The sequence below is a fragment of the Solenopsis invicta genome, chromosome 2 (assembly GCF_016802725.1).
Source record: "Solenopsis invicta isolate M01_SB chromosome 2, UNIL_Sinv_3.0, whole genome shotgun sequence".
NCBI lineage: Eukaryota > Metazoa > Arthropoda > Insecta > Hymenoptera > Formicidae > Solenopsis > Solenopsis invicta.
Window position 1 is genome coordinate 7902536 of NC_052665.1, and position 26612 is coordinate 7929147.

The 26612-nt window shown below is 35.3% G+C and overlaps 2 protein-coding genes across 6 annotated transcripts in view; both read left to right on the forward strand.

The window, feature by feature from the left end:
- Positions 1 to 15554, forward strand: part of LOC105200765 — a 29444-nt gene extending 13890 nt beyond the window's left edge. Inside the window, exons 2-8 of the mRNA XM_011168471.3 lie at positions 7199 to 7460; positions 10489 to 10758; positions 11320 to 11615; positions 11850 to 12157; positions 12306 to 12489; positions 12571 to 12749; positions 12876 to 15554. Of these exons, the coding sequence (XP_011166773.1) occupies positions 7295 to 7460; positions 10489 to 10758; positions 11320 to 11615; positions 11850 to 12157; positions 12306 to 12489; positions 12571 to 12749; positions 12876 to 13323 (1851 nt within the window). The 5' untranslated portion in view covers positions 7199 to 7294 and the 3' untranslated portion in view covers positions 13324 to 15554. The remainder of the gene's footprint in view (positions 1 to 7198; positions 7461 to 10488; positions 10759 to 11319; positions 11616 to 11849; positions 12158 to 12305; positions 12490 to 12570; positions 12750 to 12875) is intronic.
- A 3140-nt stretch (positions 15555 to 18694) lies between these two features.
- Positions 18695 to 26402, forward strand: LOC105200764 (transport and Golgi organization protein 1). 5 transcript variants are annotated; one of them, XM_039459705.1, is made up of 18 exons: positions 18696 to 18959; positions 19064 to 19197; positions 19356 to 21192; positions 21364 to 21513; positions 21604 to 21665; positions 21746 to 21883; positions 22096 to 22212; positions 22316 to 22393; positions 22477 to 22701; positions 22992 to 23159; positions 23281 to 23503; positions 23595 to 23733; positions 23810 to 23899; positions 24071 to 24167; positions 24251 to 24374; positions 24772 to 25308; positions 25468 to 25540; positions 25850 to 26402. In XM_039459705.1, exons 1-17 carry the CDS (start codon positions 18836 to 18838, stop codon positions 25530 to 25532), a joined length of 4308 nt encoding a protein of 1435 aa, XP_039315639.1. In that variant the 5' UTR covers positions 18696 to 18835; the 3' UTR covers positions 25533 to 25540; positions 25850 to 26402. The 5 variants fall into 5 exon arrangements, with proteins under 5 accessions (XP_039315641.1, XP_039315639.1, XP_039315640.1 ...); XM_039459706.1 differs by having other exon boundaries at positions 21749 to 21883; XM_039459707.1 differs by lacking the exon at positions 24772 to 25308 and having other exon boundaries at positions 18695 to 18959; positions 21743 to 21883.
- Positions 26403 to 26612: the final 210 nt, after the last annotated feature.

A 26612-nucleotide genomic window follows, 5' to 3' on the forward strand; every position in this document is an offset into this window, starting at 1 on the left:
GACGTAGTTGGGTTATTAAAAATTGTAACATAGTTATTAAGAAATATAAGCTTGTATTTCATATTTTAAATATTTTTTGGCCAGCCCTAAATTTATCAGCATTTACACTGAAAGTTTAATAAATATTTATTTAAATAGTACTGAAACATTTACTTATGATACATAAATATTTAATTCTAGAAGAAAAAAATGATACTTAAATAATTAAACTAGTTATACTAAATAAATATATATTTATATTTAGTAAATATTTTATTAGTATTATTCGAATAAATGTTTGTTAAAATTTAGCAACTTTGCCTTCAGTGTATGCATTGTGCATATTTTATGCGTCTTATTTGTTTACACATTTTACATAAAATTACAAATAGAATTCCGACTCGAACTCTATCATAAATTATAGATCGTGTAAAGTGGGCTTTATAAAAAACGACGTTATGTAATACGTTAGATACACATTAACTCAACCGTGATACACGAATTTTGTTTAGCACGCGGTTACCCGCAGTAATTTCCGTTCGGTGTCCTGCCATTGAGAGAGAAAAATATCCCCCACCGTGAGCCTTAAGAGGATAGCGGGCCGTATGTGGAGCAAGGCTACGTGCTAGGGCAAAAATATTTTAAATGTAACGTATCTACCGCAACCGTTCCCCACTCTTTCTCTCTCTCTCTCTCTCTCTTTCTTTCTCGACCCCGTCGATTTTGCCATGCTCAATAGAACCTGTCAATAGGTGAATTTTAGGTGAAAACGCGAACAACCGCGAAGAGGGTGGCGGCGGCGAATTGATTCCGCCAGAGAGCCGGGAATCCTTTTGCACCGTTCAAGGATAAAGCTGACGTTTCAATCGGTTTGTCCTGGATTCGGGACGGGCGCCTTGGTACCTCCGCGACCACGGTTTTCGACCCTTGGAATGGCGGAGACTCATTCGGCCTCTGATGTCCTTTTCAGTTTCTCTCTCTCTCCCCTTTCCTTCTAAGACCACCAACTGCGCGCTGTTCTACGCGCGGCGGTAATTGGCTAATTAAGTCACCCTCACGCTCGTGCGTCGTCAGTGCTCTGATAATTTAGTCCCGGGGCCACGGGTCCCTTCCTGCGGCACACAACACAATGTAGGTCAATTGCTGCGCGCGTACCATAAACTGTTGACCAGGCGGATTCATTCGACACATCCGTCGATGGTTTACGTTTACGACCACGGATGCTGCTGGGCTTGACGTTTTTGCGGCTACCACTGCGCGCCTAAACACGTCCGTCGCGGGCGCTCGGAACATACGGGGACGCGTGTTCCCCCGGGCCCACAAAGCCGGCTTTCATGCTACGGCGTCTTTGATTTATCTCTCGAGTCAGTTTTTCCGAGGAGACCGACGAAGGGACGCTTCTCGACGCTTTTAATCGAAGGTGAAAGGCTTGCGAAGTGCTCTAAGTTTCAGAGACACGAGCATTAAAATCTTAGATTGTAAAATTTCTTTGTCGACCTTAAGTGGACTCGAATAGATTTGTAATTCTGGTTCAGCTGCGGAAAAATTGATGCAAATTTCTTATTAAAGGCCCGCAGGCGGATCGGTGAAACGCGGCTAGCTAAATATAGGATGTTCCGTATAATCCATGAGATTCCCGCTTTTTCTTGAAACGGTAAATGCGTAATTGCGGAAGGCGAGGGCGGCCATCCTCCGCACATCTTAACCCTTCGTTGGTATGTCGAGTAATAACTTCTCATCACTATTATCGTAAACTAGGTCCGCATATATAGCTTCGGTGTACAAATATAAAATAGTTGGTGTCTTTTTACTCCAGTATTGTGATCTATAAAGAAACAAGTTAATTTTATCTCTCGATCCACATGCATTTTTGCGTGATCATGCAAATTTAATATATCAAGGCCACAAATATCTATATAAAGAGAGCTTTGATTTGCAAAACAACGTATCAACGGTCCTGATCCCTTAAAAAAAAAAAAGAAAAAGAACTGAGTGTCAGTTTCAATAAACTGATAACTGATATTTCATCAGTTAACTGAAATGTCAATTCTTCTTTTTACTATGAAAAAAAAGGAACCGATAAACTTTTTACTATTAAAAAAGTTTATATTTAATTTTATGTCCGTTTGTGTAAAAAATAGTATTGCGTCTAAAAGTAATATTACCTTAATTCATATATAGATTTTTGCATTATTACGCGAACATGGCAAAGCTATAAATATTCCTGAAGAGAAGAATCTGATTTTGTAAAATTACAAATGTCGCTGACGATAAAGATACGTTTAAACTTTAGATCCTGTACTCCGGACTATCTCATGAAAATAGTTAAAAAGCCATGATTGTGAGACAGCGTGCGTACGTTCAATTAATCTTTTGTTCTATTCCCTGAAGACGAAATTAGTGTGCTGAATCGCACGCTGTCGGAAATAATCGTTTGTTATAACAGATATTTTCTAGAAGATCTTTTGCTCGCTAAGTCTCCTTTTTAACGGTCCTGGCGAGCGACCGTTGCTCAGCAGGACCTCGTAGGCTGCTTCCGTTCGCCGGATAGTCTAGCTAGACTATCCAAACAACGACCGGCCAAGGCAAGGGTGCGTATAGGCGGTTACGTGTAGGCGGTACCGTGCGTGTGCGATAAAACGCGTATGCGTGAGGTCTATCGAGACGGAATACGCTTCTCTTCCTTATACTGAGCTCCACGGGCCATCGCGCGAACATTTGGAGGAGGAAACTCGGCTGGAAAAATGTGTGGAATCCCCGCTGCGGGACGGAGGGAGATGTCGGAGAAGAGGACTTTTCTCTTTTCATCACGCACACACACACACACCGCGCGCGTGGGATCCCGCCTTTCGAAGTTCCGTCACGTTCGTCACGTTTGCTCGCAATAACGCGATCATCGATGTGTTTACTGCGATCTCGTCCAATCTGGCATGTCGGGTACACAACGCCGATGCAATTTTTCGCTGGGACAACACGGATTGATTTGGAGCTTCGCGGCTGGGCGATTATAGGACCGATATACAGCCTTTCGACGCGCTCGGACCGTTGTGAAAGACGCGAGATAGATAATTTCACTGTCGGAGTGAGATCGGAGCTTCGAGCCTCTCGTTCGTCGAACCTTCGTAGTTTCATTCCTTTGTGAGTGCGGAGCAGAACTAAATGGTTACGGTTGACACACGGATACTCGCGATGACGAATGCTGAGAACGGAATACTTTTTTTACGTAAAAGGAAAACGAAGATCATTAAAATTGTATATACGTTTACAGTCTACATCAAAAACATTTCACTAGACTCATATGTACACACGGAAAATTACCTACTGCTAAAAAAATTACTCAATATTTCTTCAGTAATTAATGGTTATCTTTAACAAAGAATATTTTCTTGATAATTGTTTTAAAATATATTTAACATAAATTTTAGAAAAATTTATTATTATTTGCTAAAGAAAAGAATGTTATAAAATTATATCAAAAAACGTCAGAATAACAAGCAAATTAAAGTTTTATTTTAATTAAAATATAGTATTAAATTACTAGGTTTCAGAATATATTTTTGATACTTATTATGAACTTATAATAGATTTGCAGATTTGTGAACTTATGAAATATTTGAAAATCTTAACTAATATTTATTTAATTCAAATATATATTTTTTTTTCTATGTGTATACGAAAGTTTATTTTAAATAAATTTTACTTGTTTTCAAATGAATAATGAATATATATTTTAAGATTGTATTATAAAAATATATTCTTTACAAAGACAAACACAGTTACTTAAAAAGAAAACTAAAAAATAATTAATTGCTTTTTTTAGTACGAGATTGATATTCTTCTGTGTAGTCTATATTGGCATTTTGCTGGACGCATAGTCCATGTTGATAATAATTATCGGACACAGGTATGCGTCTGATAATACTCAAAGAATTAATAACTAAATGATAAATGCTTCCTCTCTCTCGCGCCTGTATTTCTTTTTAAAGATATTGTAATTAGATAAATTGTTATCGAAATTTAAATCTGCATGCTTTTTAGATTTATTCTTTTTTCTTCCTAAATAACGACAAAAAATTTTGGTCGTAAGTTTTTGTCCTGAAATTAGTTGCAGAAAAGAAAACAATGAAAAATTTAATTTATAATGGCTTATGCAGCGAAAATGCATTCTCCATTTTGTTACGATTTTAAATAAATAACTTATAACCGAAATGGATCTAAATCAACTTTTGCACGAATATTTATTAAAGTACTCTTAATACATGTATAAAAAATTTGATTTGATTTTTAATGCTACTTTCTCATCAAATTTGCCAATAACTACAAAACACGATTTTATATCAAGAGCAAACAAAAAAAATTAATAACTTTTTAACTGATAAGAGAATTATACCCAAATTTATGAAATTTTTCTACATTTTCGATGATACTTTGATATGACATGCATCCTTAATCCGCCAATTCGACGGGAAGTGACAATTCGTTGGTGTCGGTTTACCCGCGCGCGTGTACCAGGCGTGCGAATACTTACACGCGCGTCGCGATCGGCGATGCGTGTCTTAGCGGCGACGGTGTTCAGAGCCTGGATTGGGACATCTCACGTTTACGCGCACGCTTTCGTATACGTGCGTCGTGCACGGACGGATACCGTTCGTTGAGTGCATCATCGGCGGCGACAGACACGTAGGCATACACTTCGTCGCGATATTATCGGTCGCCTTTACGTGCCACGCGTGTGTGCACGGACACGCTGGAGTCCGCGGTCCGCCGCGGCACACGTATGCGTGTATAGTACTTTGCTTCTCACAGAAAAGAGAAGGATTCGCTGCCGAGCTTTTTGCTCGGTCAAATCGAACGATTTCGCTGTGTTTCAACAGCGGGAGATATACCGTTCATCAGTCTCCCGAACGCCGCCATCTCGAATCGCGTGGGACGCACAAACTTCGCGGAGCATCGATATCTCCGTCACTCGGCATCGGAGTGTCGAAGCTGTATCACCACACTGAGAGAAACATTTTTTTAAATGAATAAAATATATTTTCTTAAAATCATATATATTCTGATGCGAACATTTGTATGTCTTCAAGTAAAAATATTTACTCAAATAAGTAGACATATTACTTTGAGTATATAATTTTGTATTTTTTAAATAATGATTTTACAAATAAGTTAATAATATTATTAAATTGTTTTTTTGGATTAAAAAATCTGATTATTTTAAATACAAAAATAGTGTAACAGTAAATATTTTTTAAAACTGCAAGAAGATTACTTGATTAAAAATTATTTCTTCAATTTATTTACATAAATATTTCAACTAAAAAATGTTAAACTTGAGTGCAAAGTAAGCTATTAGGATTCACCGAGTAAATTTTTTTGTGCTAAATAAAATTTTTTTGTTTTACGATATCTTTTCTTTCAGTACAGATTAACGAAAATTCTCGTTTCGCCTTTGCATTTTCATAAAAGATCATAACTGTTCTCCTTATCTTCGTTGCGTTAACTAAATTTACTGATTGCATTGAATTTGGCTAATTAGCCAAAGCTGAAATTAAGACAGTAAACCAGACCACATTCGAATGATGGCCGGACAAAGATGCTTATCGTGGTGCAAATTACCTAAATCAGCTTACGATTGAAATTGATTGAGCTGTCGCCTTCTCGAATTTGTCGTATGGCATTTAATGCGTATAAATGGATGATCTACGACATGAAGATCTTAACTGCGGACATATGCTTTTATTGCGTGCTAGTGAATACAAGGATTCTACTCTTACTTTTACCGTAAAACAAGTTCCGATCAAATCATTTCCTTGGATGTAAATAAATATTAATTAGTATAAAATAATTTATTTTTAAACTTAGGAAATATTTTCTTATTCAAGGAAATGATGTTAAGACATATTTATTTGAAAATAACATTTTTTTAGTGTAGGTGTAAAGAGAAAAAGGAAGATAAAAATAATTACTCTCCATCTTGCATATGCATTTGCTTGCATTTTCTTGGAATTTATCTGCTTATAGAATCAAGTCATTTATTGTTAAATTGCTTTAATAATTTATAACAATGTTAATAAATTTTAAAACGCTTGATTCTGCAGGGAAATGGCAAGAGTCCCAGAAACTCTGTATTCACAGTCGAGAGTTAACTCGGCATTAGATTAAAGCGGGTTACAAGTAATTACAAGTTTTAACCAATATAAACGTAATGTAATTTTCGCAGTTGTTCTGTCTATTATTATAACAAACAAATTTTTAATGAATCTGACACAATTTTACTAAATATAAATACTCATAAAATGTAATCAAATATAATATATTAATTAATAAATCTATTAAAGATTTTACGAAATAAATTTTGTGAATGAAGATAATAATGCGAATAAGAGCCAACACAGGATTTTCGTGAGCAAATTGTATGAATTTATTGTATGAATGATTAATTTATTAATTTCATGTGACTGCGATTTAAGCTCATGGATTAACTGTGGTCAAACCCTTAATTAATATATCGCGCTACAGATTTTCACTTTGGTAACGCCGGGTTAAAAACCCCTCTCGCCGGCTTTCATGCGACCAATTTAGGCGGCATTGTTATGGGAGATTCACGAGCGCGAGCTGTCGGGAACGAGGGACGCACCCCTTTCATCGCGATATCTAAATTGGAATGGCTATTGATAGGGGAGGATCCCGGAGTAAAGAGGAGTACAGGTGTTCCTCCGATGTCGCGCGCGTTTTATCTCAAGGCAGAGGCGGATAGTTCCTGCATTACGGAGTCGACATTATAATAATGAAAGACACCTGACCGCGATAGCATTGAATGCAGTCAGCCCGATAAATATTAAACTAGGCGCGTGAACTGGCACTTTCCCACTCCAGCCAGTGGTTCAGCACGCTTAATTAATTTTGTACACGAAATTTTTTAATACATTCCCGCGGAACACAATGGTCTTTATATTAAAACTATCGAATTGCGCTGTGACGAATTTACACTCCCAATAATAACACAACTAAGAATAAATTAATTCATTAGCTTTGTAATGAATATATACGTTTTCTGTAAGCTAGAGATAAAATAGAGATCTATTTCGTGATGAAGCTAATCGCCTATCGCGCAGGATCTCAAAACAATAAATGGAGAACAATAAATACACGTCGATTGAACTTGCAGTTTATTATTATTTTCGCGACTTACAATCACTTTTATTTCAATTTCTTTTAGGGAGCAGACAGTAGCTCGAAAATGGGGCTGAGACGACGGCGTAATAAACTAAACAGGACGACCACGTGGCAATCAGCTTAGACCCTCGTGAAGAAGATGACGACTGCCATGGCCCGGCTGCCCTGCAAGCAATCGTCCTCGCCCTCGCAGCAGACGCGAGTGAACAATTTCGGAAACAGCCGGAACCCGTACTGGGACATGCAAGTCAGGCTTCCCGCGCCGTCGTACGTCAGAAATCATCATCGACATAGCGACCATACAGGTGAGAGCCCGTGTGCGAACTGCATTGCGAATCGCATTGCGAATCGATGCGTCAAGGCACCCTATTGACGTGCGCACTTGAAGAGGGGAAAAAAAAGGGAATTTCTCTACGCGCGTTTTTTTTTTTTTTTTTCTTCTTTGAATTGCCTCAAGTTCTGCCAGATGCGAAACAAATTTCCATCCATTTCATGCACTTGTACATTCCATGCGCCGGCTAGAGCGAAATACTATCGGTTTTGAATTATTACACGGATGCATGCGAATTAACTCGAGATCGAGTTTTATTGAGCGAAGAATCCACATTGCAGCTCTGCGCTTCCGTTCCAGTTTTAACATTTTATCTCACCACCGACGTCAAACGATGCGCTTCTTTAAATATTACATTACGCAAGAGAGACGCGAGTTATACGTTGTGCAGTTACGTCTCGATGAGAAATTATCCGTTCCATTTTTCGGCTTTACGACAATTCGCATTATCTTCGTCATTAACGTCCCATTGTGCGCGATCGTGTCACGTCCGATTAAGGACGGACGGACGCCGATAGTCCGATAGCCTCGTTTCGACAATTTACGGCGAGCGCAATGCCGCTATTCGATCCAACAAATTTCATGTTGTGATAACACATTGCCACTGCTCTTCGCGAAATGATTTTCTCAAGGATCGACCTAAACTTTCTCTAATTGCGACACATCCCTATTAATACGTAAAGAAATGTCTGATCAGAGATCGGTCGCATTTAAAATAATATCATTTAAAATATACAATTTAAAATAAAATAATTATTTAGTATTTATTATTTTAAATAACTTTTTATGACGTATTGCTTATTTTATATTTTAAATAAGTTTTTGGAATCTATTTTATATTTTAAATAAGTCGTATCATTATTTTATCGACTCTTGCATCTGATAGATATATTAGCCAAAGTTTCGTCTATAAAAATATTTGCCAAGAAGTACTTTTTATTAATAAAAAAGAAGAAATAAATGCGCATATCTCTAAATCGTGTTACATATAAGTTTAAAAAAAGATAGAAGATTATATTATATTCAACAAATAATTATAAATAAACTATAAATGATTGTAAATGATTGTAAACAATTATGCAAAGTGTCTCTGAAGTCTGCTATTACTTCCTATATTTCAAAAATAATTCAAAATTATGAAAAATGTTTAAACTTTACTTCCAAATTTAAAAGAGTAGCTCCTTGAAATATTCGAACATGCGTTTCGCGATTTTTCATAATTTTGATTCGTTTTCGAAATATAGGAGGTGAGGACAGACTTTATAGACACCTTGTATAATTATTTATAACTTATTTAACATTATCTATTTAATATAATTTATCTCTTTATCTGCCTTTTTTCAAGCTTATATTTAACATGATTTAGACATGAGCAGATAACATAAATTTTCATTTTTTTTCTTACCCTATAGAAAATACGTCTTGGCAAATATTTTTATAGATTAAATTTGACTAATGTCAAGCGGTTTTTCATCATTTTGAATCGTGTCTAAAATATAGGAGACAAATATAGGGAAAATGGGGACAGACTTTGTAGACAACCTGTATTGGTATTGAATAAATAAATTTATAAATTCAATGAAATTCAAATTAATTCTCGATTAATCTTCATTTTATTGAATTTATACGAACTTAAAGAGTTTGCCGTGCAACATGACCGAGCACGAGGGAATAGAAAGTCCACCGGTTTTCATAATTTCCTCGTTGACTTCGCCATATGTTACGATACGATACGTGTCCTTGACGTTGCCTCTGTCGTACCGGCACCTTTTTTTTTTTTATTGCCAGTACGTACACATATGTACGGGCCATTATCGCGGTTGGTGGTGTTGCCTCTCTCCGGGGAGAAGTGCCGGGTTTTATTTGGCAGGCGTTCTCCATGTGCGTGTCGGACGATGATGGCGGCCGGGCACATGTCGTCAATCAGCGGCTATGCGAAAACAGAAGGAGAACGCGCAGATGCGCTGCCGTTCGTCGAGACGTTGCTCGTTCGTCGTTAACACTTGCCCTCGGCATCACAACCCAACCGAAGACGTTAAGTACTCGCCCGAGCGAGATATCTACATCGCCGCGCGATGACGCGTTCGACGTCGATGATGCTACGAAGAGAGCGGAGCAGGGCTCGACAAATGCGAGAAAAGTATCTCGGCCGACGGCGAGAAACGATTGATAACGAGGCGAAACACGTGCGCCGTTGATTAAACCAACATAAACTGGCTTTAATGCCGAGCCTCTATCCCCCGCACGCGCGGCATGCTCCTCTTCCTATAACATATCCGCGGGAATATCCGGTTTGTGGGGAAACGCGCGGAACGAGATTATCGCCAAATTGCCAATTAGTATAAGTAAGATTATATACGAAAGCCGCGCTAATTGGCGGCGGGACTCTATTTCGCATGCAACAGCCGTATTCGTACGGTTCCGCATTAGCATTTCATCACGTTTCTTAATAAACGCCGCGCGCGCTCGCAGATTGAATATTAAACAGCTGTATTTTCCGCGCTCGCGATTAATCGAGACAACGAAACATTTTCGCAGCGTCGCGTCGCGTCGTCGACCTATTCGGATCATAGATTTTTGCGCGCGTACTCTTGTTTTTTTTTTTATTATTGCAAATGAAAATGCAAACTCAAACATAACGTGTTTTAGAGTGAGCGATGAATTCCCGTATAGCCACATCTTGCTAATAAAAAATAAGCTTCGAATAAGCCGAGGTGATGCACGCGCGTATCTGAAATTATGAAACGCGACACTTCCGGGACATTCGATAAGCCGAACGTAAATATCAGGGATCAAAGGCCCTGTTGGGAGCTAATATTCTAAAGAGAAGCCGGCTTCCATAAATTTTAGCGGCTACGTGGGGACCCGCTGTCGCACGTGGTTCAACCAGATAGACCGGGTATCTGGCCCAAAAGCGGCGTTTCCTTCCAGGAAGCGGATTATTTACGCCGGTGGTCTCTCACTTCTTTTCTTTTACCCGTCATGTCACGTGTGTGCCGCAGGGAAGCGGAAGAGCGCCGTGGAGCTGCTGCAGGAGACGAAAGCCTTCTACGTGAAGAGCGAGACCGTGCTGGATCGGAAGCAGGAGCTGAAGAACAGCGGTCATCTGCAGGTCTCGCAGCTGAGCGCGCCCGGCGCACCGCCGCCGAGATTGTTACGAAAATGCACCGGCAACTCCGCCTGCCCTATGCAGCCAACGTCGCCGTCGCAGTTGCAACCAACTCCCATGACACCGCCCTGCTGCTGGGTCTCGTGTCACGAACAGGACAGACGTAAGTAGCCCAGACAGATCTAGCTCGCGAGCCGCAAGAGACGCGAGGGTGACCCCAGAGTACTCCGGGATGATTCTATCAAAAAGATCTGCGAAATCACAAAATCCTATCTTTACAATTTAATAAATCATCACATCCCATATTTTTCTATTAAAACAATTTTACTCTATTACTGCATGCAGAATTTATTATCAAATATTTATTTATTATATGTATAATAAACAAGATTTAAGAATATCTCGATGAAACTTGATAACATCTAATTTCAAAACCTTTATTCTCAAAGACTGCATGCAAGATCTAATAATGAATTTTCTACTAAATAGATAATTTTGTACTAAATAGATTTTCTATTAAATATTCACTTCAAGAGTAATAAGTTTAGGGTGGAACCAACCACATGCTTTTAGTTTAGCAGAAACCTCGCTATTTTTTATTGGAAACCTATTCCATAATAAACGATTTTACCCTATTATAATCATGCATTTCTGTATAAAATAGCACGAGTTGTAATGTCTATTTTGCAACGCAGGGATTATATTTTTGTTTGCTATTTTACAGTAGATGGGATTCTGAGTCCTCAACAAACACTGCCACCCGCGCTGCCACCGAAGAGTCCACGTTTGGTTCCGGTTCCCCAAAGACGGACGATTTCGGGACCCCCGAGCGGTACCGGAGCCGAGCTGCAAACGAAGCTGCGCCGACTGCTGAACACCGACAGCAAGGAAAATATGTTCTTTCCGGACAGTCCGCCGCAGAGCACGGCGCAGAGCAACGGAATGCCGACGCGGGAGGAGAAATTCCGATACTCGCCTGGAAGTCTTTCGCCCGCCTGTCGCGACGAGGATCGTATTCTGGTGAGGAGGAAAATACCGCGACATATCAATCTTTGCCCTTTCGCGATATATAATGCCACCACTCATCTTTCGCATAGTCATGCTCTATTTTAAGCTCTACGATGCATCTCAGCTTATGTACAACACGTATACACATATTACGTACGCTTTTTTGTCAAGGGAATTTATATACGCGTTCATCAATGAAACACTGCGTTGGTTGTATCCTCACATGTAGCGTTATTTGTTTCGCAGCATTGCGCGCCGCAAGACGTTCGCTTCAAGTTCGGCAGAAGCAACTCGCACTCGCACACTTCCGGTAGATCCGGCCGGAAGTCGAACAGCTCCCAGTCGGTGGAAAACACGATATGCCACAAGTCGCTACCGGATCTCCACACGAGTACGCGTCGTCGGGCGTCACTCTCGCCGCGCGCATCCACGAAGTTATCCGCGAAGCCGTCTACTCATCATCAAGCTACGAAGACGGGCAATTGCCCGGATTACGAAACTAGTTCAGACTACTCGGACCACAGTTTTAAGCGTGACGCCGTTTGTTATCGCAGGTAAGTGCAAATGAGTCAGCCTGAGTCATCATTGATTACAAATTGCTGAGTAGTTGTATCCGATTCTGCAGCAATTTTGCTGGTTGATTCCTAAATGAAAACGTGATTAATTGGCGATTATTAATTAATATTTTTTATTGACTTGCAGTTCTCGCCATATCAGGCGATCTTTGGGATCCGGCGGCGGTGATGCGAGCAGCGTGTTATCCTCAGGCGGACGAACGCAAAAGTCATCGGGTTCTAGCAAGTTGAGCCACGGCGCGACAGCCAGAGACTCCGGTGGCTCCTCTGGACACTGTACTCATCGCAGCGAACCAGCGCCCAGGATCCAGGTATAGACAAGTTTAGCGAGATATGTATATATATCTCGAGCGCGAGACTGTTTGACCTTAATCACCGTTGATCTCTCGCAGGATTGCTGGGCTCACATACGCAGAGACAGTGGTGCATCCACGCAACATTCTACCGAGAAAGACCGATCGAGGAAAGGTAGCTATATTGGTGGGACACCGCCGTCCGTTGTGAGACACTACAGCCCGGAGTCTGAAAGTAGTAATAGTCAAACAGACTACAGCCCGACCTGTAACTCAAGGTATTCAAATAGCACTTTTTGCTTTCAATTACCTAAGATGTTTGTAAATGAAGATTTATAACACCTGTTCATTCAAAAAAAGTAATGGCCCTACAACCGATTGTTATAATTTGATTGTGACGTTAGGTTCTCAGACGGTTGGAAGGAAGGTCGCGGTCGACCGATCTTACGATCGAAATCAGACATCAGCGATCGATACTGGCGCCAGGATAACGGCCGTTCCAGCAAAGTATCCTCCCGCCCGCCGCGATCAATGACTCAGCTCGAGAACTTCTTCGACCGTTTAGGACTGGACTCGGATAACTATCAGCGTATAACGGAACCTGACTCCAAGACGACGTCGCCCGTTTTCTTCGACAGTGTCAGCTCCGTGGACTCGGCGTTGGGTCTCTACTCTTGGGTCGGCACTAATCAGACGAACCAGGGTAGTCAATGGCAGAACAACTGCAGCATCGGCATGGGCAACGATGAGTGTAACCAAAGGGTAAACGATCCACCGAGTATCGTCGAGCGAAACGCACGTATTATCAAATGGCTTTGCCAATGCCGCAAAGTGCAGTTAGGATACAGTTAAACAACGAGTTTCTCAGCGTGAGTAAATCCCTCATTTCCAATGACAGTACATTCAAATCAACGATAAGTATGGTAGTGTTTGCCATTCTATAAACGGTGTATCAGACTCCGTGGAAATACCGAATTCATATGTTTCTCAATGTGGAATTGATTGTCGCCTTTCCTCTTCCTTTTACAACTTGCATAAATCGTTTAAGGATTTTTATTAATGCTATTAGCTATTTGTTAAGCGTATAATTAATATCGTTTTAATTTATTACAATAACAAATGTGTGCCATTTCATAACCACTTGTTGACGGTTCTATACGGTGTGCCTTTCATTGTCGTTATGCATTCAGGATAAAGGAAGAAATCTTGAGAAACGTATTTACGTGATATTGCGTTATTAAAATTTATATAGACAATTTTGATGTCTCATATTTTTGACGGCACACACATTAAAATTTGCTTATATTACTCTCGGACAAATCTGTTACTATATTTTAATATTATTAATTTTGTAATAAGTCTACGATATGTTGCGCAAATATTTTTCCTATTTAGCAAAGCAATACTAGATTATTACGAGACATTAGCAAAGTCGTGCATAAGGAACGTGAAATTTATTAAATTTTGATGTAAAGTTGTATAAATTTAGCGATGCGTGTTTCTCGTTTTCAATCTTGAGAATGATTAGTTGATTTGTAGAGAGAAAGTACTCTGACGAAAGATATTTACCTCGACTTTATGAAAACTTATAGATCTAATTTCATAAAAAAGAAAAGATTAAAAAATGTTGCCTTTACTCTTGTTGGTTTCTAAAAAAAACCACATATATTTAAAGTGAAATAAGCGTTCAATTGATGTTAATATTTGACGAAATTTAGAAGGTGATCGATGAGTTCAAATAGCTTGGTGTTAGACAAAAATATGATTCCAATTTTGTAGTTTAGTAGGAATTGATGTGATTTACATTAATACTGTATAAAGTGAAAAAAGACGCTCATTTATCATCATTCTATTTTAATAATAATCTACAAAGATTTACACTAGCTTCACTGTATTAGTCTTTATGCTCATCAACTTTTGTTTCTAACATCATACAACGTAAATCATACAACGTAAATCATATAAAACAGATATATAGTAAACATATATTTTCTAAATTTACTCTTGAAACTAATCTGATGATACGCTATATTTACAAAGACTGCGTGAACTCTACAAATGACATTAGCTTAACATATTGATCTTACTATGCCTTGAATTTTTATTCCTTCATCAGCACAGAGATTTATTATCGTACTTACAAGGAAATATGTAATGCAGAAACTTAGGTGCATCGACAATACAGGATAATTTAATTTAATAATTTGATTATACGCAAATCAATGTTTCATATTTTGTATTTGGAGAATCACATATTTTACATTTTAATAATGAATTAATTATATGGCAATTGTACTTATAGCTTCTTCATTAATTTTCAATATTTTTACTTCTAATATTTAATTGCAATTGACATGTTGCAATGCGCAATTTGTAAAATATAATATTTTGTATCTCACATATATTCATACTATCTTTTTAATACTATCTTTTAATTGAACATAAATTTATTGAAATATAAAGTATTATTAATAGCAGGTCAGCTCTTTGTTTTTCGAAGTTCTCTATTGTGATTTCGTTTTCTGACTCGATTGTAACTTTGTTAAATGATGTACTTCTGCTCTTCGATATTTTCCACGTGAATGAGAAAGAAAGTGAAAGGCTGAACAGTTATTCAAACGGCACATTTGCAAAGGTGCTGTTAGGCTAAGAAAGTGGCAAACTGAAGAGAAAACTTTGCAATTGGGAGAACGTTTAATCCTGACAGCTTCTTAAAACGGAGGATCGACTATATTTTACAAATAAAAAAAAGGTTCTGCATTATCTATCTCTAAATTTTTTTTTAAGAAAAATCACTTCTATTTTTTGCTGTGCGACAACAAACGTGATTTTCATTCACATAATTCACGTACAATTTAACGATTAATTTTTTTCTCCGACCATTTAGTTCTCCCTATTCTATGGCAATCAAATGGTAGTGTAAGAAATTTTGAATGTTCACGACACTTATGTGATTCATATATTCTTGTAACACGCGATTTTTGTGTAATACAAAGTACAGTTATTCTCGAACTTCTCTAATTTCATATGGTATAGATGTTTTAAATGTATAATCGACAGTTTCGCGTAATTAAAATATGATACAGCATTTAAAAGTAGAGAGAGAAGGAAATTGATACCATTATATAATAAAGTCTTATATTCTTTTCCAGCAGACAGAATCTTTGCACATGGAATGTCTCAGGCACACATCTATTCTATGCTGGACTGCAATTGTCAGAGGCCAAATTACAAGTCTAAGTAGATTTACTTTGCTGTCGAAACAATTTTACAGTTATATGTGACCTAAGAATTACACAGAATTTTAGCGAATAAGCTTCAGATTTTCGATTCAAATCTTAGTTGCCAAAATATTGAATGTTAAAGAAATGGCATCGAGTTAATTTCAAAGTTGCCAAAGAATTTAAAATCGACAGCAAATTCGCAGTGCCTGAGACACTATGTACAAAGTATTATACGGATATATAATGGCATAATAGTAGTGATAACTAGAGTTTGCTATACTTGCAATCTTCGACGAGGATATATAAAGAATTTATAAAGTTTATAATCGCTGCTGTAGTAGTCAATTGTAAAGCGTTATAGCACAAAATTAGACATGCGACTAAAATATATGCTTGTAATATATATATTCACGTATATTATATTTTATATATAATATATATTGTATATTAACAATATATATTATATATATTTATATATAATACATAATATAATATATATTACACATATACATATTATGTTTCCTAAACTTTTTGGAAGTCATACGATATTATTTTTTATGATAAAAAAGATAGATGTAGCATTAGGTTGTGCATTTTTGTATGCACTCTAGAATTAACGTTGTAAAGCAGAAAATATTGGAATTGAATTCACGCAGAGAGAGTGACACTGTGTGAGGATTAAGTTAGATTAGTTAGAATTATATTCCATACAGCACCGATTATTACGAAAAGTTTTCAGAAAGGTTTCGATCTTTTACAATTTTATGTGCAACAATTCTAATAGGATTTTGCAAAATGTTATGTGAAATGTTGTAACAGAAATGTTTCTAAAGTCTTCAGTAAATTTAGAAATATACTTCAGCAAAACAAAAAGTCGTGATATAAAAACGTTAATTAAAAATTTATTCTTGATTTAATATTGTGATAGTTAATAATTCGATGAACTTTTGAGAATGTATAAAATCACACAAGAAATATTAGTATTAAGATCTTACTATGATTGTTTAGGTTCTTTAATTAATTATTTTTTACATGCCGAGCTATATTCTCTTATTGTCAAAAGTCTTTTTAATCACTTTTTGACATAACACTTTTACACGATTGATCGAAAAGTGATTAAAAGAGCTGTTTCAGAAATGTTGCAAATATGTTTTGCAACTTTCATGAAATGTTTCACTTTTTAGTTGAAATATTTCTGAAATATCTCTAAAAGACTTCGATGCTATATGGAATGTAAGTTTTATACCTTGCATAATAAGTTTCATGATATACCTGCTTCATAAATCGGTATTTTAAATTTTAATGCAGGATATTTAAGAACAATAAAGAGAATTATGTACAGCTAAATTTCGCTTTGCGTCAGCGCATAATCTAGCATTATAATATACTAAATGATTAAATATTTATACAATTGTTCGTAACATCGCGTTATGTATTAAATAATCAATTGAAAAAGGAGTTAGACAGTTCTCTTTGTATATTTTTCCAATGTTTACGGCTACGCGTGTTTGATATAAAGATTAGTCATCTTATTTTATAATATTTTTTTAGATAGCTAGTATTCTGCTTTGTTATTTACAGAATATATTTTACGAGTTGTTGCAATTTCTCGTAATGCGGTCTTTGTTTCCAATACTTATCTGTGAAGAGAATCTCGGAATAAGAATATCAAAAAAATATACTTTATATATTAGAGGCATGGAGAAAATTAAATAATAACTGAAGGAATTTTATATGAGATGTGAAATATTTTCAAATTCTGTGCTACGATTTTCTTGATCTTTTTCAGAAGCGTCTGTTACATGTTAGTATAGAAATTATTTTATATTTCGTCGTATACAGAGAGGTTTAAGTATTTTTTATATGTGTAAGAACAAAATGAATTGATGCTCTTTTTGTAAAAGAGATAAGAATGCGCACTTACATTGTGAAATTTCAATATATCTATATAACATTTTTTGTGATGTATAATATTTAATATTGTTAAATCCGTAAATTTTTAATTGCTTTTATAATCTAGTCATGTAGAACAAAATATGTTAAAGAAACTTTAAGATAATATTATTAAATTCCTTCTATATATCACCAAATCTTTTATTTATTCCTTCTCATACTCACCTTTCCGCGATCAGCGTTCCTCCAATGTTATACAAAACTGCTGTGAGGTAAGTTGTATTATTTCTCAATTTTTAAAAATATTAAAATTTGTAAAATATGAAGTATCTTAAATCTTAAATTTTAGTATTAATTCGGAATATTAGGCCAAATTAATGAGAGATAACAAATCAATAATGGATCTCGATGTTTACTTTATTAAAACAAAACATATAACAATATCTAATATTGACATTTATACGAGAAATTGCGGTGGAAGAAGGCCAAGTCAAATCAGAATATGTTCTGCGGTTAAATATTGTTATGTTTCAATAATAAAAAATATATTTATTAAATAGAATCTAAATAATTAATATTCTTTTATTTGAACCTGACATATGTAATATAATGAAAATTTGTGTGATATATTAATTTTCGTTATTAACTTTTTAATATTATATATTTTTATTATCAATACATTAAAATCAAATATATTAACAATTTTAAAATTTAATTACTTTTTCCTGCATGCTCTATTCTGTATTATCCAATTTACATATTTTACATGTTTATATTATCTACGTGAAAAAAATTTATGTAAACATCATGTATTAATTACTATTTACATAAAAAATCCATTTAATCTTAAAATGTGGCACAACTATTATTATATTTATGTTATATTCAGTGTTTGTTATTTAATATGTATAATCAATTTTAAGTTTTGCAATTATTTTTTAAATTTAATTAACTAATCAAGCTAATTGGCCGTGGGTTCAGTAGGCTGTTAAAATATATACATATTAATTTTTTATCAACTGCTTATTATACTTTTATAATTGAACTGCAGGGCAGCGCAGTGCGATCGAATTTGCTTTATTCTATCATGTTCAACGGCAATATGGCGTTAAAGAAAATTTCACGAATGCTAAATTTTACCGCTCTACAGAGCGCGTAGTTTGTGGTCACGTTGCGCGTCTGAGAGGCAGTGTCATTGTGCGTTAGTAGACGTCGGTAGTGATGTGGAACTTTGCAACGGTGAAAATATGACGAAAATAAACCCATTTACAAATATTCCATTTCTGCGTGTCGCAATAATTCTCTACGTAATATCGCAATGCCTAGCCGCCCTATCCGACAAACAATTATGTTACGACCTCAATTGTTCAGGTAATTGAAGCCATACTTTAGCCCTGAAACCTATAGCACACACTTTCACCCTCAACTTAACTGCATATTTCATAATTACTATAATGTTTTATGCTGTTATTTAGAACCCATTTCGTTGGCCAGGACTTTACTCACTTACCAATCAAACGATCGGGAGGTAATGTCATTTGGTGCCAATGTAGAAGTCAAAGTTTTCAGTAAAGGAGCTGGAAAACGGACAGATTTATGGGGTGTCGAGGTACATTTCATTATTCACTGCATATTATTGATCTTATTTCGACGTGATATTTCTATCATTCCTACTTTTAAAAGTTCTCGCCAATATCTAAGATTGGCATCCCTTAGTTGATTCTACAAAAGATCTATTTTCTTCATATTCACTGATCTCTATTCCAGATAAAGGGCAAACGTGGATTCGCTCCCAAGTCACTCCTAAAAGAATACAAAATTCTAAAACGTGATTTGTCATACGAAGTGCCTGTCTATAACTTTAATGATGAAGCTAACAAAGTTCAGCCCAAGACACTTGAGTCGAAGGAGAAGAAAAGTGGCGAATCATTCACTTTGTTGGAAGATGAATTGTCTCAGACTGATAAGACGCCATCGTTGGAATCCATAGATGACAGTACCATAGAAGAATCATCTCATGGGATCAGTGCAGATAGCATATCACCTTCTTACGAGGTGATAGATGGTACCACAGTCTATTTTGAGGGTAGTCCATCTGTGCAACCCAATTTTGTAGCTGAGGTTGCACAGGCTACTGCATTGCCAAATAAACAGGCTGCAATGACTTCTGATTCTGAAACAGTTCGCGAAGAACTATCATCTGACAAAGATACATTTATCAACAACAAAAAGTTACAGCCAAGTACGAACGACGCCGATGAACTTAAAGAAACTCCATCGTCGGTAGATACTCAGAAACAAACTAGCTCCGACGTACCGCTTGAGAATCCAGAAAGTATAGTCGGTTCAACCTTAGACATAGCGAGCAAAGATGGCATTTCGGCAGTCGATGAAAGCAGTAAATCTGAGAAGGATTTATTGAAAAATGTAGAACATATGGAAACATCAGATGATGCAGAGGATGATGAAGAAGAGGAAGATACCGAAGAAACTACTGAAAGTGGTGGTATATTTGCCTCCATTACAAAAACGTTAAAAATTTTATCCAACTCAGAAGAAACTGTGGCAACAGAGAGCACCCCCACTACTCAAAGCAGTGATGATACAGCTGCTTTTGAAGTTGCTATTGAGAGCAATCTGCAATTGGAGGAACAAGTTTCAAAAAATATTAGAGTTGAGGAAGCTGTAACTGAACAAATTCTTCCATCTACTCAAAAGTTGAATTCAAATATAGATCAAAGTATTATAAATAAAGAAAAGATAGAAACACAGCAAGAAATTATACGCGAGAGTACTGAGAGCGCAGAAATTTCAGACGAAAAGATAAAGGAAGCTGTCACGATTATTTTGGAAAGTACAACATCTAGCGACGTGCCTTCATCGAATAATTTTGTACATGAAAACGCTGAAAAGCCTGCCAAAGAATTGCCAACAGTACCTTCAATTTTAGCAAACGATAGTTCTGTATCCGCTAATGCCGATGTTACTAGCCACATTGAAAATATTGAAATACAGGAAATAAGTGAGGCAAATAAAGTTACGGAAAATATTGATGCAATTACTTCTGATAAAGAGGACTCAACAGTCTTGTCTAATTTGCAAAAAACTGTTCAAAGTAGCAATGAGCAAAAATTATCAGAAAGTGATGAAGCACATTTAGAAAATACAAATAAAGATACCGATTACAAAGAAACAATTGACCAAGCAGATAAAATTGTAAATGCTGAAATTTCAGAAAGTACTAGCTTACCGTCTGAAACGGCAGAAAGTATTGCAATGACGGAATCATCCTCTGAGAATGACGTCGGTGAAAATATAGTAAATACGGAAAAGGCATTAAATCACAGTGCTGTGGATATGCAATTTAATAAGGAATCAATTGTACATAGTTATGTAAATAGAATTGATGACTTCGTTAATGATACTAGTGTCGACAATGTTCCTATAGAATCTGATGAATTCTTGAATGGTATAAAATCTAGCGTTCTCAAGCCAGAGCAATCTATAGAGTCTAGTCAAGAACGCATGATCTCAGAGCAAACAATGACTTCCAACGAATTTCTCAAGAGACAAATTTTTACTCAAAATTTAGAACACAAAGATAGTAAGTTATTAATTAATTTAATTAATTAAATCCTATATATGGTACTTGAGTTTTTCTATGTTAATAATGTAGTACAGATTTAGTATTTTATACAGAATATGTATATACATATTAATATAATAATATATTTGGTATTGGTTATATCTGAACTTAGATGCTTTGTGTGTTTAGTCGAAAGTCAGATCGATAAATCTGTGAAAGAAGAAGAAACCTTGCCTGAATATGGTGAGCACATAAACAGTGAAGATGAGGTTTTGAACGAGAATAAGGATGAAGATAATAGCTTGGAAAAACCTACATACATACCAGGTGAAACAGAAGGTATCAATTATTTTATTATAATGCACAACGATACTTTTAAAAATTCTTTAAAAATGTAACTATTATAATATTTTTGTGCATTAACTGCAGATAAAGTTTGTACGAATGATCACAAATGCGAAATTGAGACAACAACAGAGTTTCTGAACCAAGTAAGTTAATCTACAGATAATTTCCAAATATTAATCATATATAATTTATTGTACACATAATAATTTTTCTTCTATGGGAGAAGGGAGACTTCGAAAATGAAGAAGATAATTTGTTTGATGTAACAAGATTGGATCATAATTATTGGAAAACATTGATGTATCTGTGTGTAACAGCTTTTACAACACTCACGTTCACTCTTGGATATTATTACATTGAGGTAAAAATATTTTGCTTTTATTTATTTAAAGTGTTAAAAACAAAATTGAATCAAATCCTTAATTTAAATTGATTCTAAATATTGAAGTCGCATTTAAAGTGGTCTTATTAATTATAATGCATTTCTGTTTTGAAAAGTTATAATTGATTATGCAAAGTATTTAAAAAAAATAACTGTTCAATAAAAATATTATATATATATTTTTTTATTAGAACGTAAGAAGAGATGGGCAACTCATTGCGAGAATTAATAAACTCGAGAAAGAGTTGTTAGTCTCAACAAAAGAATGTGAAGTGCTCGGCGAGAATCTAAAATCTGTCAAAGATAAGGTAAGCGTACATACGAACAAATTGATACTTGGCTACTTCGACACGTTTTCTTTTTCTATTATTAAAATCCGAACGTATGCGTACTAAAATATAAACATTTTAGTTGCATTGCATAGAAGATGAATCATTTGGTTCTAACGAAATGGTTGTATCGCTAAAAGCTGATTTAGAAATGTCACAGGTACATGCACATTTTTTCGTTTTTTTATTTATTATTATATATTAAAAATCGCACATTCTGTTATTGACGTTTTTCTGTCATAGAGCACAAAGATAGAGTTGGAGGAACAAGTAAGTATGTTGGAGAAAGATTTAGAAAATGCGACAGAAGCTGGATTAGAGCTCGAGCGTATGCTAAGAGAGGTTTTGTCATCGAACAATGAAGTTAACCCTTTGGCTCAGTCAGTGGAAGATTTACAAGCACGATTAGACGCTCAACAAGCCGCGAATGAATCCTTGACGAATGCACTGAATTTTAAGGCTCAAGAGGTAAGAGCTAAATAATTTGTTTACAACATATTATTTAGAAATCAATTCTATTTCGTTTGATTTTTTTGTATTAGAAAAGCACTAATTATTTTTTATTTCACTGATGTGGTATCTATATATCTGCACTAATATAATAGATATTTTTAAAGATATTATTTAAATTAGTATGTTTATATTCTTTAATTTTGTTACATTCTTTACATTTTATTTTCTTTATTTTATTATCTTATCTATTAATTTTTCATAGATGATTTACATGTTAGTTAATATACGTGATGAATTTATTGCAGATTGAAGTTTTATCAGCAGATCTTGTCTCTGCTAAGAAGAAATGTGAGGAACTTGAAATAGAATATTCGCAAGCACAGGATGAATTGGCGACTCAAAAAAATCTTAAAAACGATATAGAACAAACGCTAACAAATAAAATACATAATTTGGAAGAGCAAGTAAACGAAGTAAGTTCGTAATTATTAATCAAAATATCATACTAATCAATATACAAGAAATGGAAATATGTTTAATAATTACTGGTAGGTGCTTAATGTGATTCAGTTATTAAAATACATTTTTTTCTAGTTGTCTATTGAAAAGTCGTCATTGTATAAAGAGTTGAGAGGCAAAGAGATAGAAGTGAAAGAACTATTGGAAATTATTAGCCAAGTAAAATCAAACAATTTAGATTTGGAAAAGTTATATGACGTATCTCGCATTAAAATTGAAGCAGTGCAATTGCGTGAGGAGAGGGACGAATTAAAGATGCGATTAAATGATGTTGATGGTGCTCACCAATTGTTAGAAGGTACTTTCTTAAAGATAAAGATATTTAAATTTGTATCTAACGTCAACATTTTTTGAACTAACGTATTAACAATACTTTTTTTGTATGTCAGAGCATATGAAAATTGTTAAGGAGGAAATAGTCGCTTTAAGCGATCAATGTAAAATGGCTGAAAAAGAAAAGAAAGATGCAGAGACACGACTTGAGGTTTTGTCAAAGTTCTTCCAAGAAAAGGAAACCGAACGGCAAAAGTAAATGATTACTTTTAGAATTTTATATTTAAGAATTCATTTTACTTAAATACTATTAACATTGTAATTATTTTAGGGAAGAAGCCATTTGGTTACAAAAACAAGGAGAAGTAATGTCGACGGTTGAAAGGTTGCATACAATGCAAAATGAAATTCAAAATTACAAGTAAGTACAATTGCACTATTTGATGGCAATAATTATGTTCAAGGGAAATCTAATTTGCGAAAATTAAATTACGTCATTAGAATCAATTGGTTATTTCCGTGTGCATCGTCGTGATTACAAAAATTAGTTTAACAAGTTTGCGCACTGCAATTACAGAAAATTGAATTTCAGGCAACAAATAGAGGTGTTAAAACGAGAGATCGTAGATCAGGAGAGAGAATACAAAAATCAAATATCTACTCTAGAAACAAAAGCACACGAGCAATGGGTATGTGTAACACACATGAGAAAAAAACGATTATATATATTATATTAGAAAATACTCATTAAAATTTTATTTTATTTTATAAGGTTGCTGCCCGTCAAAACGAACGTCGTTTGGAAGAATCGAAAGCTGAGGCCGGCCAGTTACGTAATCGCCTTACACTTGTAGAGAAAAACTTAAATGACGCCGATCCTGAAGCAAAACTACACCGTAAGTTTTCTCGTTACAAGTTTTTAAATTATACCCTTATTTAGCAAAGAATCTGATAACAAATAATTAAGTACAATTTTAACTTGAATCGAATCTTACAGTAGACCATTGTTTCATTAAACTTTTACTACTTCTATAGAAATGTATATCTGTTTTTCATAGACGAACAATGATTTATCATAAAGACGTTATATAAATTTTGCATAGTAACGTTGCGTAGAGTAAATCCACTTAGTATCTAGCTAGTAATAATTTTAAAAATCTGTTGTATAGTAATATTATCTAAAATAACAAGCACGTATTTCGGCAACGTTCTTCTACAGACAGTGGATCGCAAAATATCAATGAAATTATGTCTTCGGATTGTATGTTTTTTTAAACTGATTTCCAAACACAGGCCTGGAAACGAACGGGGAAACGGCGACTTCCCCGCCACTGTTCATAGGAGCAGAATCGTCCAGTTCTCCCGTAATGTTTAGTGGTTCCTCGGGAGTCCCACCGCCCCCGCCACCCTCCTATCGGGCGAATTGTTTCCCACCATATTTACCGCCCTTGCCACCGCCAGTCGTTGCTTCTGGTTTACCTCCGTACGATATTAGTCAACGTCCTCCGCCTCTTGGCGGCAGACTATCATCACCCCCGCCGATGTTACCGCCGCCGGCATTGCATCGTCCTCCGGCATCCGGGGGCAGATATGAGAACGCCGGTACGCCGCCACCGCCTATGTCTCCGCCGCATTTACTTCCACGCTTCGATCACCATAGATCACCGCCTCCATTCGGTGGCGATTATATCCCGCCTCTTCCTCCACCTGGCACAATTTTTCCTCCACCTCTCGGGGCGACACATCCATGGGGTGAAGAATCACTGCCGCATCCGCGCAATTCTGGTTTTCATCCTCATCAACGAGAGCAACGTGCGCGCAATCATAAAGGTTTGTTATATACGATATAAACACGCAAATTCAACGATGCGTATTTCATCGATGTAATTGTTAATCCGTTAGATCCGCTCGATCGTTTTCCATCTTTTTGGGAAGTTCATACATTTTTATTGTTATTATTATCTGCCGTTTTATTTTTGTGCATGCAAGGACACAATCGTTTCTTCAAAGTGAAACAATTTTGGAGTACTATGGAAGGAAATAATACCAAATAAAATGTCAGGTTAAAGAGTTTATAATCAATGATTTTAATTTATGCTAATGACATAATGCATCTTTAATTTTTTAACATATTTTTGGTTAATTTTTATTATTGTTAAAAATTCTTTTTATGAACTTCAAATAAAAGTTATCTTGAATTTTCCTATTTTTTATGAGTTTTTATATAATATTTTAATAAGTTTTCCTTTCACCGTTCTACATTTTAAATTGTAGAGTCATCTTTTTTGTAGCAGTAAAAAAACATATTGAAACAAAAAATATATAAATATTTTACTTAATTATATTTTAATTATATATTAATATTTTTTAGGTTCCTTACATTCTTCGGGAGAATCGCTGGATAAAGGGCATCATGGGAAAGTCTAAGTTTTGTATCTTGTTATTCAATATACTTGTACAAAGGCCAAATCATCACTGTATCAGTGAGAGTTCTCATTGTATTACAATTATAAATAAATAAGTGATGATGAAAATTGTACGTCGAATATATATTAACAGAAAGAAACGTATTATACAGGGATTCATTAAACAGTGTCAATGTTGTTATTATATATCTGTGATTATTATATAATAGACTGTTTCCCTATTGCTTTTGTTAAATTTTTTTATCATCCGTTATCCGACAAATTAGCAATTCTTTTGTTTTACGATTTTAGAAATACGTATAGCAAGTTATTTGTAAAAAAAAATTGAGAAAAATATTTTTATACGTTCTAATTGTACCGTAAAAACGAAAGAAACATTACAAACTTGTAATTAAGTTATACATCTCTGGTGAAAACATTTATATATATACTTTAGATATAAAGAAATGTTTGACTTGTAGTAAAATAAAATGTAATAAAATTCTTATAATCAATGTAGATATGAAAGATATAATTGTTATATGATTTTAAAAATCGAAATAAATTGTAATTTATTATTATAGGTTGTGTTACTGTAGATTTAATTATATTATTTTAGCTAAAATTAGATATCTTTTTATTTTTCTTTTTATTAAAATAACCAAAATGAAATGTTAAACCCATATAATCAATTTGTGACGTAATTATATATAAACCATGTTTTATTTT

Coding starts and splice junctions, on each gene's coding strand:
- LOC105200764 (XM_039459705.1), top strand. CDS start 18,836: ATGACGAAAATAAACCCATTTACAAATATTCCATTTCTGCGTGTCGCA. Junction 19,198..19,355: donor CAGATTTATGGGGTGTCGAG/GTACATTTCATT, acceptor TCTCTATTCCAG/ATAAAGGGCAAACGTGGATT. Junction 22,702..22,991: donor TGAATTTTAAGGCTCAAGAG/GTAAGAGCTAAA, acceptor AATTTATTGCAG/ATTGAAGTTTTATCAGCAGA.